The sequence below is a fragment of the Heterodontus francisci genome, chromosome 14 (assembly GCF_036365525.1).
Source record: "Heterodontus francisci isolate sHetFra1 chromosome 14, sHetFra1.hap1, whole genome shotgun sequence".
In the NCBI taxonomy this organism is placed as follows: Eukaryota; Metazoa; Chordata; class Chondrichthyes; order Heterodontiformes; family Heterodontidae; genus Heterodontus; species Heterodontus francisci.
The window spans coordinates 65,159,859-65,179,960 of record NC_090384.1 but is presented as its reverse complement, the minus strand read 5'-3'; the positions used below and the strand labels follow the sequence as shown (position 1 = coordinate 65,179,960).

The 20,102-nt window shown below is 41.9% G+C and overlaps 1 protein-coding gene across 3 annotated transcripts in view; it reads right to left on the bottom strand.

The window, feature by feature from the left end:
• The window catches only part of ipo7 (importin 7), an 83,069-nt gene that overhangs the window by 23,167 nt on the left and 39,800 nt on the right, over positions 1-20,102 (bottom strand). For all 3 annotated transcript variants that reach the window (XR_010976360.1, XM_068046373.1, XM_068046374.1), the window contains exons 9-19: positions 17,859-17,993; positions 16,468-16,567; positions 15,578-15,654; positions 12,790-12,906; positions 11,745-11,834; positions 4,592-4,757; positions 3,496-3,656; positions 3,117-3,245; positions 2,869-2,935; positions 2,656-2,781; positions 1,165-1,262 (exon numbers count right to left, since the gene is read on the bottom strand). Coding sequence is in view for 2 of the 3 variants with exons in the window: in XM_068046373.1 (XP_067902474.1) it covers positions 1,165-1,262; positions 2,656-2,781; positions 2,869-2,935; positions 3,117-3,245; positions 3,496-3,656; positions 4,592-4,757; positions 11,745-11,834; positions 12,790-12,906; positions 15,578-15,654; positions 16,468-16,567; positions 17,859-17,993 (1,266 nt within the window). In the remaining variant the exon portion in view is untranslated. The remainder of the gene's footprint in view (positions 1-1,164; positions 1,263-2,655; positions 2,782-2,868; positions 2,936-3,116; positions 3,246-3,495; positions 3,657-4,591; positions 4,758-11,744; positions 11,835-12,789; positions 12,907-15,577; positions 15,655-16,467; positions 16,568-17,858; positions 17,994-20,102) is intronic.

Here is a 20,102-nt window from a genome sequence, read left to right as displayed (position 1 = left end):
CCTGGATATTGTCCAGGTCTTGCTGCATTTCTACACAGACTGCTTCAGTATCTGAGGAGTCACGAATGGTGCCGAACATTGTGCAATAATCAGCGAACATCCCCACTTCTGACCTTATGTTTGAAGGAAGGTCATTGATGAAGCAGCTGAAGATGGTTGGGCCTAAGACACTACCCTGAGGAACTCCTGCGGTGATGTCCTGGAGCACAGATGATTGACCTCCAACAACCACAACCATTGTCCTTTGCGCTAGGAATGACTCCAGCCAGCGGAGGGTTTTCCCCGATTCCCATTGACCTCAGTTTTGCTAGGGCTCCTTGATGCCATACTCGGTCAAATGCTGCCTTGATGTCAAGGGCAGTCACTCTCACCTCACTTGTGGCGAGTAACCCACCTCTTTACTCCCCCAGGCCTGTCTACCACCTACAAGGCACAAGTCAGGAGTATGATGGAATACTCTCCACCTTCCTGGATCAGTGCAGCTCCAACACCACTCAAGACGTTCAACACCATTCAGGACAAAGCAGCCCGCCTGATCAGCACCCCATCCACCATCTTAAACAGCCACTCCCTTCACTATTGGCACACAGGGACAGCAGTGTGCACCATCTACAAGATGTACTACAACTCGCCAAGCCTCCTTCAATAGGACCTTCCAACCCTGTGACCTCTATCACTTAGAAAGACAAGGGCAGCAAATGCATGGGACCATCACCACCTGCAAGTTTCCCTCCAGGCCATACACCATCCTGCTTTGGAACCATATCACTGTTCCTTTACTGTCGCTGGGTCAAAATCTTGGAACTGCCTCCTTAACAGCACTGTGGATGTACCTTCACCACAAGGAGTGCAGCAGTTCAAGACGACAGTTCATCACCACCTTCTGAGAGGCAATTAGTGACGGGCAACAAATGCTGGCCTTGCCGGTGATGCACACATTCCATTATCAAATTTTTAAAAAAAAGGATATGTGGATGAAGGAAAAGGGGGTGAAGAGATATGGTAACAGAGTGGGTTAATGTGATTCAACCTATTTGTTCACATGCAAGGTAAACACTGCTATGAACTATTTCTGCTTAATGGCCTGTTTCCATGTTTATGCATTACTATGACAGGAAAAAACTTTACATAATTACAATGTCACAATGTATGAAACTGACTCACCTTTTTACACATACTGTAAATCATTTCCAAGTATTTGGTGTCAGACAGTAGTGTATCTGTGTCCACTGTTATATAATTGTGTAAGAGAGGCATCATATCTGCAAATTTAAAAAAAGCTTTGAACAATCAAATTCACTGAAGTTCATGAGGTTTTTTTTCCTCCTCCCTTGTCATTTAGCTACAAAAAATAAGGAACATTTTGAATAACTACTGAAGGGAAGGTAAGCAAATCAAAACAGAACATTCTGTAAATGCAGAGCAGGTTGATCAGTACCTGAAAGAGACTGATGCATCTGACTTTTATTTCATTTCATATTTCAATTTCTATCTTTAATTTTGAAAAAAAGCAGAATTCTAAAATACCATTGTCTGAATGAAGAAACTAAAAGTTGCATTTGACTTGTGTTTAACTTGTAATCATTCTAAATATTAGGATCTTTGCAGCCATTAGATTCCAAAGCAAAATATAGGATGTGAAAGTACTCAAGCAAGTATGAAGAGACATCTAATAGTTTTACCTCTCAATTCTACTCCCCTCCCCTAAGTAACTCAAGTATCTTGTAATAGGACAGCAGCACATTTGTAGGATTCTTTCAATTCAAAACTGCCCCAAAAGCTGCAAGCAAACATCCTATTAGACATGGTAGTGAGCTGCAGAGACCAGGAAGTGACAAAATAGCACAATGACCATTGATCCAAAGACAGCGCAGCAACTTCTAAAATTATAAACTAATAATGTTTAATACCCAATACTGAAAACATTGCTGTTATACCCACCCTCGTTGGCAATGTGCATTTTCTTTAACCTTTTAGCTCTTCATTCCCCGTTCACATTTTCCCCTCACCTTTAGAAGTTTGGTTATGCTAAGGTACAATTCCCACAGCTACTCAGTGCCCTTTGCTAAATGAGCATGTTATGTTTTTATTGAAAGACAGACTGACTGTGATACAGCCCACTATCGTCCCCATGTCCAATTTCCACATATATGCACTTTCCACAAGAGAAGACTCAGCAACTACCAGAAGAAGCCCGTCTGATTTTCTGCCAACTCTAGCAATCCTACCAAGAACACATATGACCACCCTCTTCTGGAAAGTTCAGTATGACTATCAATCAACATGAGCAGCCCTGGGATAGGTTTGCTTATACTGGTTATGTAACTTCACCCAGATAAAACTATTAAAGCTGCAAACTTCTCCACGGCTACAATCAGCTTACGCACAATTCCATGTTACAGGCTCCTGTAATTGATCATGATTAAGAATTAGCAAATGAAGGTAGGCAAGAATGATTGAGGATGAGAATTATGAACTCATAACTCCCTTGACTAGATGTCAACTGTTCTGAGTTAGTGGGTTATCATTACTCAAACTGATGGTAATTGCACAGATATGCATATCTATTTGCTATCTTTATTTTTTATCAAACTCACTCTGAAAGGCTGTTGAAGTCCCATATGTATTACAAATCTGAGCTGTGTTTTTTCTTACCAGTATAATAGTCAAAACCATCTTGTTGGAAGACCTCAAACACTAGAGGCAAGAGCTGCCACATTTGTAATGACACTTGTTGACAAGTCAGACTATGTGCCAAAGACAAAATTTCCTCATAAAATTCTGAAATAAAAGAACAAGGACTCAGTAATCCACAAATGCACAATCCAATTAACTGTACTACCACTGATGAAGCAAGACATTACATACCCAACACATGCTGCTGCAAGACCGTTCCAATAACCTGCAAACAGATGCCTTCCAGCTGTTGTGTGATCTAAAGTAAAATGCAAAATTTTGAAATCCTATTAGCTTGGTTTAGTAATTGATACCAATAGGGCCAAAACTGTACATCAGGGTGCAAAACTCTCTTTCAAGGGTTAAATACCACATAACCAACCTACTAATCTAACAAATGTTAGAGGTTCTAATAGAAATCCACCATCTGAAGAACTAACCTCCTTGTGATCTTCCACAACACTAAGGAGAGTATCGATCGTATTAAGGATTCCCATCGCAGTTACAGCCTTATCATCACTGCCCTCCTCATCTGGGCCCGTCTGTATGACTTGGTTAAAGGTCATCGCCTAAAATAAAAACAAAGGCTCTAATATTACTACAAATCGCTTTATATCAGCTTATGGAACTGCCTGCTTTTAGTTCAGTTTTATCACAATTGAAACTAACAACTGTCCAACTGAATACAGCAAAGTGAATTGAATAAGCAGTAATGCACTCAAGGTATGCAATATGCAGCAGAGGTGACGTTATCTGGAATTATGCAGTTGTCAGAGACACTATTATTTTATCTACAATCTTATCTAACAAAGTGCTTACCAAATGCTGAGTCATTTCCACTGCGATGGGGGTCACCTCTTCACTATATTCACAGATCATTTTCTGAATCACATTCGTTAAGTCATCATTCTCCGTCTCTCTCACAATGTGTAATAAGGCCTGCATCACAGGTCTAATAAAAGGCTTGATGTACTCCTTGGCTATAAAGGAAAATAATGTACAGTTTAGTTTTTCGCCTCAGAATGATTTATTACTTAGAGGTCAAAGACTTAGACATTTTCATTATTTGTTCCTATGCCTCACACCCTTTCACCTGACAAAATAAAGGTGGACAAGCTGGTTTTAACTCCTTAAACAACCCAGTAGCAGATGCATAATGCAGCTGGAGGTAATTCTACTGCTGCCTATTTTTCTCTCGAAGCAGAACTTAACCTCTTTTTAAAGCCCCAATATTCTCCAACGTATTGTCTGGCTATCTGCATGCTTCAAACTGTACAATTAAAGAAAATGCTCCAGTGCCACAATGGGACAGGTTACACATTTCCCCAAACACCTAGACAGTAATTTTAACTCAGTCTGCCAGGCAAGAAAGAGGTGGGTTCAGGTCAACTGCTTGTTTTACACCCCACCTGATTTAATACTCCATTGAAGCCCATTTCCTGTCTGGCAAGTTAGGTAAGATTACCCTCCTTGGCTAAGGACAGGAGAGGGGAAGGAAGTTGTGTTTTCTAGTATCTTCAACATCCTTGGAATGTCCTACGTCCTTCACAGCTGATGCATTACTTCTTGAAATGCAATCACTTAAGTAGGCAGCAGTCGATTTGCTCACAGCAAGGTTCCATGAACAGAAGAGATAAATAACCAGTTCATTTGTTGAATAGCAAATGTGAAACTCGAGAGAAAATCTGCACTTGCACTAACCACGTGAGCATTGTTGAAATGGTAAAAATTCAGTGTAGCGTTGAGTTAATTTAGAAATGTTAAGGACAACAATTTTAAGGATATTGTACCTGTTATGGCTGTTCACATTTCCCCTGGAAAAATTATAATTTTTTCCCAAGTCATATATGGAGCAGAACGGATAAATACCTCCTTCAATATAGCATTCACCTTAAAGTTCAAAACTGTTTATTACCTTTCTCCTGGTTACTGATGAGGACCTGAACAGCTATAGCAGCTTCCACTTTTACAGGCATTTCTTTATCTTCAATCAGGCATCTTCGGGTCAGCTCTAGTGCAGTCTGCAGGTTCTGGTCATTCTTAAATTTAACCTCACAGAATGAATGAAGGACCCAACAAGCCTGAAATGATAAAATCAGTGAGTTTTACTTTGTGTTATATTCCCTACCACTTACATTACCTGCTTTCAATGTGGCAAGCTGTTTATACTGGGCAACTAACATCAATGACGAGGCCATATTAGATGCTATAGCTATATCAGGCAGGCACAGCTGTTCAAACCTTGTTAAAGTGCAATTACTAGAACCATTATTCTGGTTCTTATAGAATTAGACAATGATTACTGCACAGAAGGAGTCCATTCAGCCCATTAAGTCCATGCCAGCTCTCTGCAAGAGAAACTCAGCTGGGCCCACTCCCCTACCCTTTTCTCGTAGCCCTGCAAATTCTCTCTCTTCAGATAATTATTCAATTCTTTTGAAAGCCATGGTTGAATCTGCCTCTCCCACACACTCCGGCAGTGCATTCCAGAAACTAACCAGACACTCCACAAAAAAGTTATTCTTCATGTCGCATTTGGCTCTCTTGCCACCATCTTAAGTTCATGTGCTCTGGTTCTCGACTCTTAAGCCAACAGGAACAGTTTTCCCCCATCTACTCTACCCAGACCCTTCATTATTTTCAGCACCTCTATCAAATCTCCTCTCAACCTTCTCTTCTCTCATGAGAACAAACCCAGCTTTGCCAATCTATTCAGGTAACTGAAGTTCTTCATCCCTGGAACCATTCTTGCGAATCTTTCCTGCACTGTCTCCAATGCCTTCGCCTCCTTCCTAAAGTGTGACCAGAATTGGACACAATACACAAGTTGAGGCTGAATCAGTGTTTTATACCATAACTTCCTTGCTTTTGTACTATATGCCCTTATGTATAAAGCCCAGGATCCTAAATGCTTTTTTAACCACTTTCTCAATCAGTCCTGCCATTTTCAACATGTATACATCTACCTCCAGGTCCCTCTACTCCAGCACCCTGTTTAGAATTGTATCCTTTATTTCATATTGCCTCTCCTTACCCTTGCTACCAAAATGTATCACTTCACACATAACTGCATTAAATTTCATCTGCCATGTGTCCACCCATTCCACTAGTCTATGTCCGCTTGAAGTCGATTACTATCCTCCTCACAGTTGACAAGACGTCCAAGTTTTTTGAAATTGTGTCCTGCAGACTCAAGTCTAGGTCATCAACATATATCAAGAAAAGCTGTGGTCCCAGCATCCCACTGTGTACCTTCCTCCAGTCTGAGAAACAACTGTTCACCAGTACAGTCACCTGTCATTCAGCCAACTCTGTATCCATGCTGCCACTACCACTTTTATTCCATGGGCTTTAACTTTGCTGATAACGTGGCACTTTATTTAAAGCCTTTTGGAACTCCATGTACACCACATCAACTCTGATACCCTCATCAACCATCTGTGTTATCTCATAAAAATTTAATCAAGTTAGGCTTTCCTTAATTAATCCATATTTTTCCAATTGACTGTTAGTTTGTCGCGGACTATTGTTTCTAAAAGTTTTTCCACCAACGAGGTTAAACTGACTGGCCTGCAGTTGCTGGGCTTATCCTTACACCCTTTTTTGAACAAGGGTGTAAACATTTGCGATTCTCTAGTCCTCTGGCACTGTCCCTATAACTAAGGAGAATTGGAGATATGGCCAGTGCCTTACTTCCCTCAGTCTCCTCAGCAGCATCTCATCCAGTCCCGGTGACTTAACTTTTAAGTCGAGACAGCCTTTCTAATAAACTTTGCTTTATCAATAGTTAGCTCATCCAGTGTCTCAACTACCTCCTCTTTCACTGTGACTTTGACATCATCTTCCTTGGTAAAGACAGATGCAAAGTACTCATTTAGTACCTCAGCCACGTCCTCTGCGTCCATGCGTAGTTCTCATTCAGTCCCCAATTGAACCCACTCCTCCTTTTACCACTTTTTTACCATTTATATGCCTATAGAAGACTTTTGGATTCCCCTTTATGTTAGCTGCCAGTCTCTTATACAATCTCTTTGCCACTGATTTCCTTTCTCACTTCCTTTCTAAACTTTCTGTATTCAGTCTGGTTCTCACTTGTTTCATCAACCTAGCATGCGTCATCCACCCTCTATCTCCTTCATCTCACTTTCTATCGCTGTCATCTGGGAGCTCTGACTTTGGTTACCCTACATTTCCCTCCCATGGTAATGTATCTCAACTGTACCAAACTATCTCCTCTTTAAAGACAGCCCCTTGTTCAACTACACTTTTGCCTGCCAATCTTGGATTTCAATTTAACTGGGACCTGGGTGCTGCTTTGTCAGGCGAACTTGCCTCCACCTAGCAGAGGCTGAATGCCAACTGACACCTTCTCCTAACTCCCCCTGGACCATGATCCCACCACTGAACATCAAGCCACTATATTCAGAACTGTCACTGACCTCATCTCCTCTGAAAGATCCTTCCTCCACAGATTCCAACCTCATTATCCCCCAACCTCGAACTTCTACCCACTTCCCACATCCACAAACAGGACTGCCCAGGTAGACTATCCTTTTAGCCAGTTCCTGCCCTAACGAATGGATTGCTTCCTATCTTGACTATTTTTTTCTCCCCACCTACATTCATGACTCTTCCGATGCCCTTCTTCAACAGTTTCCAATTTCCTGGCCCGAACCGTCTCCTCTTCACCATGGATGTCCACTCTCTCCACACCTCCATCCCCCACCAGGACAGTCTGAGGGCTCTCCACTTCTTCCTCAAACTGAGATCCAACCAGTTTCCATCTACCACCACCCTCCTCCGCCTGGCTGAACCCATTCTCATATTGAACAATTTCTTATTCAACTCCACTCATTTCCTCCAAATAAAATATGTTGCTCTGGGTACCCACATGGGTTCTAGCTATGCCTGCCTTTTAGTGGGATGCGTGAAACATTCCTGGTTCCAGTCCTACTCAGGTCCCCTCCCTCACTCTTTTTCCAGTACATGGATGACTGTATCGATGCAGTTTCCTGCTCTCACCAGGAACTGGAAAATTTCATCAAATTTGTTTCCAATTTCCACCCTTCTCTCACCTTCACATGGTCCATCTCCAACTCTTCCCTTCCTCGACTTCCCTGTCTCCATTTCTGGGGATAGGCTATCAACAAATATTCATTATAAGCCCAAAGACTCCCACTGCCACCTCAACTACACTTCCTTACACCCTGCCTCCTATAAGGACTTCATTCCATTTTCCCAGTTTCTCCATTGCATCTGTTCCGATGTTGCAACCTCCCACACCACGCTTCGGATAGGTCTTCCTTTTTCAACCAAGGATTTCACCCACCACAGTTGACAGGGCCCTTGATCAGGTTTGACCCATTTCCCATACTTCTGCTCTCACCCCTTCCCAGAACCATGATAGGGCTCCCCCTTGTCCTCCTCATCTACCCCACCAGCCTCCGCCATTTCTGCCACCTCCAGCATGATGCCAGCACCAAACACATCGCCCCACCCCTTTCAACATTCGGTAGGGACTGTTCCGTCCCCGACACCCTGGTTCACTCCTCTAACACCCCAACACCTCGCCCACTCCCCTTCCCATAGCACCTTTCCACGAAAGCATAAGAGATGCAACATCTGTCCGTTTATCTCCTCTCTCCTCACTGTACAAGGCCCCAAACATTTCTTCTAAGTGAAACATCAATTAATATGTAGTTCTTTCAATTTAATATCCTGTATGCAGCCTGTTCTACACTGGGGAGGCCAAACACAGATTGCCCTCCGTTCAGCCCTTAAGCATGATCCCGAGCTTTGATAGCCTGCCATTTTAATTCGCCATCTTGCTCTCATCTCTATCCTTGGCCTACTGCAGTGTTCCAATGAAGCTCAACACAAGTTCAAGGAACAGCATCTCAATTTTCAATAAGGCAATTTACAGCCATGTGAGCTGAGTTCAACAATTACAGACCATAATCCCATTTTGATTCCTTTTCTTTGCATGTTTCAGTCTCACTTTTCCCAGATCTGATGAGGTCATTGACCTGAAACTTGAACTCTGTTTTCTCTCCACAGATTGCTGCCAGACCTGCTGAGTATTTCCAGCATTTTCTATTGTTATACTTGGGACAGATCTGTTCTCAACCCACTGAAATTAGCCCCCTCCAATTAAGTATTTTTACTTTAGATTGCTCCTTGTCTTTTTCCATGGCTATTCTAAACATGAAGGCACTATGATCACTGTTCCCTAAATGCTCCCCTACTTACACTTGATCCACTTGACCCACCTCATTCCCCAGAATCAGACCCAACAATGTCTCCTTTCAAGTTGGGTTGGAAACACAAGTAGTTTTCTTGAACACACTTAAACTCTTTCTCCCTCGCTGCCTTTACACGATTACAAATTGACTATTGTGAAATTTATTCAAAATTATTTTCTAGTTTCTCCCCAAGGCTGCTTTTCATCAAAGCCTATATATTTACCATTCCCAGCCTTCACTGACCCACAATTATTTTATGGTCTTTGCCCATCAAGCTAGCCCTCTATTCCATAGTTTACACAACTATCATTCAATGCTGAAAACCAGCTACAAGCTAGCAATGATTCATTGAGAACTGAAAAACTCTGGGCGGCAAGAGGCAGAAGGATGTTGATCTGCCGCCACTTGATTCATGGCTCATCCCTTCCTAATACCAACAGATACCACCTCCTATATCTTTGGACTGCAAATGTAACACCTCTATTCAAGAAAGGAGGAGTGACAGAAAGCAGGAAACTATAAGCCGGTTGGCTAATATCTATCATTGGCGAAACTGCTAGAATCCATTATCGAGTAAGTAGTAGCAATACATTTAGATAATCATAATGCAATCAGGCAGAGTCATCATAGTTTTATTAATAAATTTGTCAAATGCGATTTCCATTTCGAGTTCTTTGAGGATGTAATAAGCTGGGTGGATTAAAGGGGAACCAGTAAATGCTGGAAAACTAACTAGTGGAGTGCCATAGGGATCAGTGCTAGGACCTGAACTATTTAAAATCCATACTAAATGACTTGGACGAAGGGACCAAGTATATTGTAGCCAAATTTGTGGATGATAGATAAGTGGGAAAGCACATTGTGAGGAGGACACAAAGTGCCTGCAAAGAGATACAGGTGGCTCAAGTGAATGGGCAAAATACGAAATGGTCCACCTTGACAGGAATAGAAAAGCAGATTATTTAAATGGAGAGACTGCAAAATGCTGCAGTACAGAGGGATGGGTGTGTTCTTGCACATGAATCACAAAAAGTTAGCGTGCAGGTAATGATTAATGATTAGGCTTGTATTCGCTAGAGTTTAGATGAATGAGAGGGGATCTCATAGAAATCTACAAAATTCTAACAGGACTGGACAGACTAGTTGCAGGAAGGATGGCCCCGATGGCAGGGGAGTCCAGGACCAGGGGGTCACAGTCTAAGGATAAGGGGTAAGCCATTTAGGACTGAGATGAGGAGGGATTTCTTCACCCAAAGAGTGGTGAATCTCTACCACAGAAAGCAGAGGCCAAATCATTAAATATATTCAAGTAAGAGTTAGACATAGTTCTTAGGGCTAAAGGGATGATACGGGGAGAAAGCGGGAACAGGGTACTGAGTTTGGATGATAGCCATGATCATATTGAATGGCAGTGCAGGCTCAAAGGGCCAAATGGCCTACTCCTGCTCCTATTTTTTCTATATTTCTAGGTACAGCAAGCAATTAGGAAGGCAGATGGAATGTAGACCTTTATTGCAAGGGGGACGGATTATAAATGTACAGAGGCCTTGCTACAAATACAGGGCATTGGTGAGACTGCATTTAGAGTACTGCATGCAGTTTTGGTCTCCTTACTTAAGGAGGGATATACTTGCATTGGAAGCAGTTCAGAGAAGGTTCACTTGGCTGATTCCTGGGATGAAGGGGTTGTCTTGAAGAAAGGTTGAGCCTATACTCATTGGAGTTTAGAAGAATGAGAGGTGACTTTGTTGAAACATATACAGTTCTGAGGGGGCTTCATAGGGTCGATGCTGAGAGGATATATTCCCTCATGGGGGAAATCTAGAACTGGGGGCACAGTTTCAAAATAATGGGTCTCCCTTTTAAGACTGAGATGGAGGAATTTCTTCTTTCAGAGGGTTGCTAATCTCCTGAATTCTTTACCCCAGAATTAAGTGAAAGCTGGGCAATTGAATACAATCAAGGCTGGGTTCAGACAGATTTGTGATCTACAAGGGAGTCAGGGGTTATGGGGGTCAAGCAGGCAAGTAGAGTTAAGATCAGCCATGATCTTATTAAATGGTGGAGCAGGCTCGAGGGGCCAAATGGCCTCCTCCTCCTATTTCCTATGTTCTCCATTGCTTCTAAACCCAGCGACCCCCTCTGCTCCCTCTCCCAAATAGAGATCAGGATGTTCCTCGCTAAAGGTCTGCAAAGGAAACCCGACCGAGCCCGAATGCCGGACCCGGAGGTGCGACCCGACCCCGACACGTCGTTGGCTCCGGGTGGGGTCGGACCACACTTCTGGGTCCAGCATTCGGGCTCGGTCAGGTTTCCTTTGCAGACCTTTACCGCACATATAAAGCTATCCAACAGGGCATTGAAGTGCTTTATTCCCCACCACCCCACCCAAGTCTGCCTAACTCCAGGACCCCTACTTCAATGCTGCCAAAGCTCAGCATCCTCCCCTAACACTGCCAAACACCCACCTTGAAACAGCTACATCTTGCCAAGTATAAAAGAAAAATACAATAAAGGCCACAATTAACAGTTTTCACAGAAAACTGACAATCGTGCAGGTTTATCCCTAAAATATTGTTAAAATTTCAAGAATATTCAGCAATAATACAATTGGACTTACTTCAGACCCTGTAAAGTACTGATTCTGATAATAGATCTCTGTCATTATTGATTAGCTTCAGCTGAGTAACCTTAGTCAGTTCTCACCTAAACAATTTGATGAAGCACGACATGGAAGCAAGAGGGGGAAAGATTAAACTTACATTCGCCAGAGTGATGATCAATTGCAAAGGGATGAAATGGGGAACAAAATGTACAAACGCTCACCCTTGCTCTCATGTAGCCCAGCTCACTGCTGAACAGTGGGAACACATGGTTCTGCAACATGAATTCCATCTGATCCTTGTAGATCTTTTTCTGTTTCAGGAACAAACATTGCTGGTTAAATAAATTTAAAATTGAGATTGCATATAGATCATCAATTGTGGACAAACATAAAATAAATATTTTTTTGTGTGAACCTATGCATTCTTAAAATTTGGTGCTCCCGCTCCAACAGCCTCCTTGGCCAGGGGATAGTAGTATAGTTTTAATGTTAATGGATAGTAACCCAGAGGGCCGGACTAATGCTCCAGAGACAGGAGTTTAAATCCCACCATGGCAATTGGAGGAAATTTAAATTCAATTAATTAATAAATCTGGAATTAAAAAGCTAGTTTCAGTAACGACAATCATGAAACTACCAGATTGTCGTAAAAACCCATCTGGATCACGAATGTCCTTCAGGGGAAGAAATCTGCTGTCCTTACCTATCTGGCCTACACGTGATTCCAGACCCTACAGCAATGTGGTAGAACTCTTAACTGCCCTCCGAAATGGCCTAACAAGCCACTCAGTTCTCAGCTCATCACCACCTTCTTAAGGGCAGTTAGGGATGGGCAATAAATGTGTCCTTGCCAGCAACAAAATTCCCAGGAAATAAAAACAAAACCACCAACTGCAATCAACAGATCCTTCACTTCCAGGATGCTGTCACGAGTCAACGTTTGGGAACCATGCAAAAGTGGCACAACGATGATCAGCCTTTCAACGCCTCCCTAGTTTACCCATACAAGTGGGGAAACAACTGATATCTGCTTGCCTCTTCCCCAATGCACATTAGCCAAGGTCATTTAATCTGTGACATGGAGGGCACCAGAGGTACAAACCCATTCCACTGTATCAAATTTGGAGTCACAACATACTGCAAAACACTACCTCACATTTGTAATGTTCAGCATTGAAGTCCACTCTCTTTCTGTCAGGGCGAGACAGCACACAGCAACTATGTAATTATTTAGAGCTTTCCATTATGTACCACTACATTAATCACCTTCAATAGTACTTCTGCTAAGGAGCCAATCATGTGCAAAGCTCCATCTTTCTTCCGGGGGTCAACAGTTGGTTCTGTGAGTATCTGGTAACAGAATCCCATTGTTTTTTGCAATACCTGATTTAAAAAAAAAGCCTTAATTATTGTACACAATATTGTAGCACGAACAATAAATGGAAATAACAAGGGGATAAATACATTTAATTTAAAAGACAAACACAGTGATAGTAGTAAATAGATAATGCACACATTAATTCAAACAATAAAGCAGAAACAAATGCTTTTTTGTGCAAAAGTATTTTGAAGATGAGACTTCCTTCCAAGACATGGCTTTGGAACAGTTTGCACACCTCCAGCTATGCTATGTTTAGTGTAATAGTCCAACAGTTAACTATATTTTCAGTTGGCCAGGAATTCAACAACTGGAAATTCTCGCAGAATTCCAATCCTCTTCGGTAGGGGTCCCCAAAGTATGGCCCGCAGGACAAACGTAGCCCAATTAATTTTTCTGACCAGCCGCGCGCGTGCGCCACCACACCCCCCCCCGACAAATGCTTAACAAAAAATCAACCGCATAAATCAACTTAATAAGCATTAAGGTACGGCTTATGGAAACGGGTATAAATCTGACCACACAGCAGAAAAACGCAAGCCCACGATGCATTGATGTCTCTCTACTCTCAATGGTTCAATTGTAAAGTGCACAACTATTGAGGCCAGCCAAAGGCAAGTAGCGAATAGGCCTATTAAACAGAATGCATTGCAACAGTGCCCACTCTACATCAGACTTCAATATTTTTGTTGACGCCATTTTAAAACACCACATCATTAAGCCATCATGTCAAAGAAATGAAAGATTGATGCAGAATGTCGCAAATTTAGTGAAAAGTGGTCAGGCGAATATTTGTGTCCCTCACATAGATAAAATTATTTGCTTGATATGCCAAGAAACCATTACAGTTTACAAGGAACATTAGAAGACATTACGAGACAAAACACCAGGACAGGTTCTCTCAATATACGGGTGAACGCAGGAAGGAAAATTTGAGCAGCTGAAAAAATCCCTCAAATGCCAGCAAAACCTCTTCAAAAGGAAATTTGAGGAAAACGCTGCCTCAGTTAGAGCTAGCTACCGACTGTCTCAGTTAATAGTAGCAGGCAGCAAGCCTTTTACAGTGGGAGTTTATCAAGCAGTGCATGCTATAAGTAGTCGAGGAAATACACCCAGAAAAGCGAAACCTCTTCAAAGAAGTGAGTCTGTCAGCTAGCAGAAGAATAGTTATTAGAAGAATAGAGGACTAAGGTGACGACCTGTTGATACAATTACAAGGTTATGCCCAAAATGTTGATGTTTTTTCTATTGCTTTGGACGAGGGTAATGACATTGTCGACACAGCTCAGTTGCTTGTATTCATTCGTGGTATTGACGAATCGTTCAACATTACCGAGGAACTGGCAGGGCTGCATAGTATGAAAGACAGTACTGCAGGGGCAGACATTTTTACGAATGCCTGCAGAACACTTGAGCATCTGGATTTGAAGTGGGAAAATCTGAAGTGTGTTACCGCTGACGGGACAAGGAACAAGATGGGGAGAAATGCCGGGCTGATGGGTAGACTTAACAGCCACATAGAATCAATGGGCATAGCAAAACCAATCGGATTACACTGCATTATCCATCAAGAGTCGCTTTGTGGAAAGGCACTAGACTTCGATGAGGCTATGAAAGTCATAGTGTCAACGGTAAATTTCATCTGTTCTCATGCACTCAACCACAGACAATTCCAAAGTTATCTGGAAGAAATTGATGCACTGTACAGCAACGCGCTCTACCACAGTAACATTCGGAGGCTCAGTCACAGCAGAGTGCTCGAAAGATTTTTGGAGCTGCGCATTGAAATCGACACATTCAAGACTGAAAAAGGCAGGCCTGTGAAAGAACTTTTCGATAGCCAGTGGCCATGGAAGCTCGATTTTCTAACTGATCTGACTCAGCACAAATGATCTCAGCATTAAATTGTAGGGCAAAGGGAAGCTTTGCTTCCAATTCATTCATTAAAATGAAATACTTTTAAAACAGAAAAAAGCTATGAATTGGAAACACTTATTACATCCTTGCCCCAGCCTCTTTCATAAGTCTAACAAAATTAAGTTACATACCATTTTAATTTTTATATCAATTCATTTTTCGGAAACTAGAATTATTCTGCTAATTCACAATCTCAAAACCTGTTACTGAACATGCAGAATGCTGGAAAAGCCAACAAGACATTTAGGTGGCCACCAATGCTCCTTCGAAGCTGCGTGGCCACCAGCAACCCAAAAGTTCCTGCGCAGGCAGCTCTAAGTTTCTGTGCAGGCAGCTCTAAGTTTCTGTGCACCTATGGCCACACTAAAAAATTTAAATTGCCCGTGCACTCCAAAATAAAAATTAAAGAGAACTTTGGTGGTCATAGCTACTTAGCTGATTGAATTGGAGGCTGGTGAACTAAGATTACCTTGCAATACTTCAAGACCATATTATGATCTTAAGTTTCCCTGTAGCCAACAGTCCTTGCAAGCTCTGCAATCCAGCTGCAATTAGAAAGCAGCACTCACAAACACAATGCAACCCAATCCATGGTAGAGACCTAAGCCAGCACAAAAAGCTTCACACTTATATTTTTAAATTAGTATACGTTTAAGTTAGCAAGTAAATAATTACAGCATTTCGTGTTGACATTTGCAAACTGTAGGACAAAAAAAAACAGCCAATAGCAACATCTGAAGATCACACTGAAATACTCACTTCTTTTCTCTTACTGCAGGCTGTGAACAATAATGTCTGAGCAGCTGTCGTTGGAGAGATGAAGTCTTCAAACACATCTACACATAAAATACAGCAATTAAAGTACTAGATTGCAATAATTATTAAATCCCCAATTGCAAACAGAACACCTTTTAAATAGTTAAGATTTAAATCAAAACACAGTACTGATCTCCCCATACCAAATTTAGCCTCAAGATAATATATCCCAAGCCATTATTAGATGACCCAAATTCAAGCTGAACTGTAATAACCTTAGAATTTGCACATCTTAGCTTTCTTTTTCAAAGACCGTGTCCAATGGTTAATCGTACCAGTATAAGAAGCTCACTGAAACATTTTCAAGTACATGGGGGAAACTTTTATAAAGCCAACTTAGAAGATTGAGACAGTTGTGGTGATTTGGAAGGAGAAAAAAATGGGCAGATCCCCACTCCTGGTCTTAAGAATCTATATCCAACAATTCCTGCTGCAAATGCATGTGTGGTCAGTGGAACTGGATTCAACTGTAATGCTCTGTGATTGGATAAAAGCTTGCTGCCACCTATTGTCTATGCTAAACATGAACAATGCCTACTTGGATGAAATATCCAAGACCAATATAGTGCATGTGGAACCATACCACAGCAAGGAGTTAATGCAGAAGGGAGCAGGACAAAAAGAACCAAAGTAGTATCGAGGTCATTACATGAGCGCCAGCTTTTTGCTCGAGTAATGAAAAACTAACCACAGAAATTTGGTGGGGAAGTCAAAAGACTGATTTTATTTATAAAAAGACAATTAAAATTTTTAATGAGACTGCTATATCTTCATAATTGAAATACACTTTTAAATCAATGATCCCATCTACGAGCCAAAGTAACAGCTCTTACCAAATTTCATTCGAATATACTCATATGGATCCTCCTGCCAGAGCTCCTCATCTGCATCAGTGTAGCACATCAAGGGGAAGACAACATCTTGGATAATGCCCTATGAACAGCAAACAAATTTGTTTAGATTGATAGTTTATCAGAATAAAATCAGCAGATTTTGCTTCAACTAGTACAAACTCTCTGCAGACTTTCCAACCTTGGGTGCCAACATTTTTTTTTATTCATTCGGGGATGTGGGCATCGCTGACTAGGCCAGCATTTATTGCCCATCATAGCCACTGTTCTCACTTCACATACTTTCCATCAGGAAATACTTGATTCCTTAGCTCAGGGACGTAAAAGTCAATGTAGCAGTTTCTGTTCCCTACCCCAAACCCTCAAGGTTAGCTAACTCAATCTCTAGTCTTCCCAGTTTACATGTTCAATACATTAAGTGATACTGTAACCCAAGATAGCAGGGGTGCCCAGGTTTTTTTTTTGCTAAATTATCCACTACTTTAATTCAAAGAAGTCCTTGCAATATTTCTTTCAAAATTAGTTATGCAATTTTCTGATTTTCCAAATACATGTGAAATCAAATGGAGAAAGTTATGAGCTATATCATTCAACTCAGGATTAATTAGGATTAACCAAAATCCTTCATTTATTTTATTACAACGACCAAATGTAAAGTAGCTGACCGTGATGGAATTGAATTTAAATTTTTCAAAGCTCCCCAATTGCTTAACTGATTAAAGCAGTTGGTACCTGAGCAATTCTCAGACTTTACAAATTAGCCACATGGTGACAGTAGGGAAATTACAATTAGCATCTCTGTCTCTAGGTTTATGGGGGTGGGAGGGCAAGGGGAGGAGGAAAGAGAAGATCTCTGAGTGTAGCATCACATTCCTTTTCATTATCTAACCTTTTGTGCTGTATGATTCCACATCAATTCCAAAACAGTGAAAAATATCTAGCGATATCACCGTAAAGACCCAACTTGGCTCAGCTGAGTTGCCTCAATCAGTTAAAAAGCTGACTGTAATCAATCTCTGGACACATCAAGAACAGTCAGTCATTCAGGTGAAGCATCAGATGACAATGGGCGCCTATGGAACAGCACATTTGCAAGGTGTCAACAGCTTCAAAACAGGCAATGGACAGGGGAGTTCCATTGATTAAGTAGCCTGAGTTTAGGTCTCTACTGATAAGCTCACAGACCATGAACTTGTATGAACATGATTCAAGAGACCTGGGCAGATCCTGATAACATTATTTAACCAACTAAACAACAGAAAAGCAGAACCGTTAATTGCAACAAATTCATTTTTTTGTGTTCTATATGAAAATACTGCGCAGAACTTTTTGGCAACACATGTTGAACTAGGGGGCAATACAAGCAGCCTCACCTGAAAATGAGGTTTAAGATTCTTCCATGTGACAGCATGAGCAACTCCCTGCTTAATGTAGTTCAGTGTTTGCTGCAATACTCGAGGAGCCACATATTGTTTTTCTTTGTATTGATACAAAATTTTCAACAGTAGCTGTAAAAAGATAGTGAGTAAAGGGCTAATTTATATATGTGCACTTAAGAAAATATCAAATACAAACATCTGAAATACAGGGTCTACACACAATCTAAAGATGTTTCAGCACAGTTCCATAGCGTTACTATAGTCAATTCTGGGCTTAAGGGCTCCGCAAGAGTAGTGCCTTCCCACTGGTATCTGTCCTCGCATCCCAGGGTGGTGGACTGGTTGTGGGTTTGCTCACAGCTTGTCCTTTCACCAAGACCGTCCCAAGATGAGCCTGCTACACTGATCTGGGCAGATCTAGAGGGATGACCCTCAAAAACACTTTTCAAGTCCTTAAGGGTGGAACAGGTGAATGAATGAGACGCATGTACATCAATAGCTGTGAAGGCAGATGCAAGCTGCAGTGGGATTGGCACTCACCAATTGTCATGGCTTGCCATGCCATTGTGTTAAGATTGCCATCAGGATTGTGCAGTTTTTGGCTGTGCACTGACTCCTCACTTTAACATGTACACGCCGTCCTCCACTAGGACACCGAAAAGCCTTAGGACGATGGACGAGTGGCACTGCAGACAGGGCTGTGAAACTGGAGGTCTCTCGTCACAAATCTGGCATTAGGCAGTGGTTGCCTGATGGTCACTGAGCTCTTTGTATTAGGACAGAAGGTATCTCTCTGGCAGCAGCATCTACAACTGAGTAGTCCTTTTTAGGGTCCCCTCTGCTCACTTCACTTGAGGAAGAGGCTAGAAAAGGTGCCCCAAACAGTCCTGATTAGGAAACCACATCTGGTGGGATCACCACCCTTGCAGTTGCAAACACACACAAGCAATGAAATGCATGAATTTCTGTACTTGGAATGTGTGCACCCTTATGGACAATCAAAACAATGAATACCTTGAAAGGAGAACTACCATAGTTTCTCAGCAGCTTGCGAGATATAACATTGATGTTGCAGCTCTCAGTGAAACTGGACTCCCTGCAGAAGGCCAGCTTAGAAATGGGGGAGGATACACTTTCTTCTGGAAGGGGAAACCAGAGGAGGATCATTCAGCCATTGGAGTTGGGCTTACCATCAAAAATAGAATTGCAGATATACTTACGAAACTTCCAAATGGAATTAACGAACAGCTCATGACCCTAAGCTTTCAAATCAGTGGCTACCAATTGGCCACAATCAGATTTTAATGCCAGAGTTGGGCACAACTATACCATCTGGAAGGACACCATTGGGAACGGAGGAGTGGGGAATTCAAATGCCAACGGTCTTCTCCTCCTCACCAACGAGGCTGAATACGGGCTCACCATTACAAACACTCTTTCGTCAGAAAGATGCATGTAAGACAATGAGGAAACACCCCCAATCCAAACACTGGCACCTCCTGGACTACGTCGTTATCTGAGCCCAGGATAGGAAAATGCGCACATCATCCGAGCCACGCAGGATGCAAACGACTGCTGGAATGATCACAGACTTGTACGCTCCATCGTGAACATACGCCTGACACCCAAACACTGAAGATCCTCAAAGAAATCCAAGAGAAGATTTAACACCCACATTCTCCAAAACAAGGAGAATTCCAGGTGTAACTTTCTTCCCATCTTGCTCTCACAGGTTCCAATGATGCCACTGTTGAAAGGCTTTGGAACAAAATCAAATCGGCAACCCAAGAGACATGCACCCAGGGATTGAATCTCGCAGCCAAGACTGGTTTGACGAGAATGATAAAGAAATACCCAAAATTCTAGATCAGATACGCCAAGCCTTCATTATGTGCCAAAATCACCCTACATCACAGCAGAAATGAGAATACTTACCACTCAAATCTAAAGCTGAGAATGATTCGCATCAACAATAAATAGTGGATAGAGAAGGCCAATGAAATCCAACGTTATTCAGAACTGCACGACATGCGCAGCTTCTTCCAGGCCACCAAGACGATCAATGGACCAAAAACAAATGGTCCCTCCCTGCTCCAAGCTGAGGAAGATATTCCCCTTCTCAAAGATGATACATTTATCTGAGACCTTTGGAAGGAGCACTACCAGAACCTTCTCAATCAGGAGTCAACAGTATCAGACAAAACCATTAAAACAATCCCTCAACAGCCTGAAAGCATA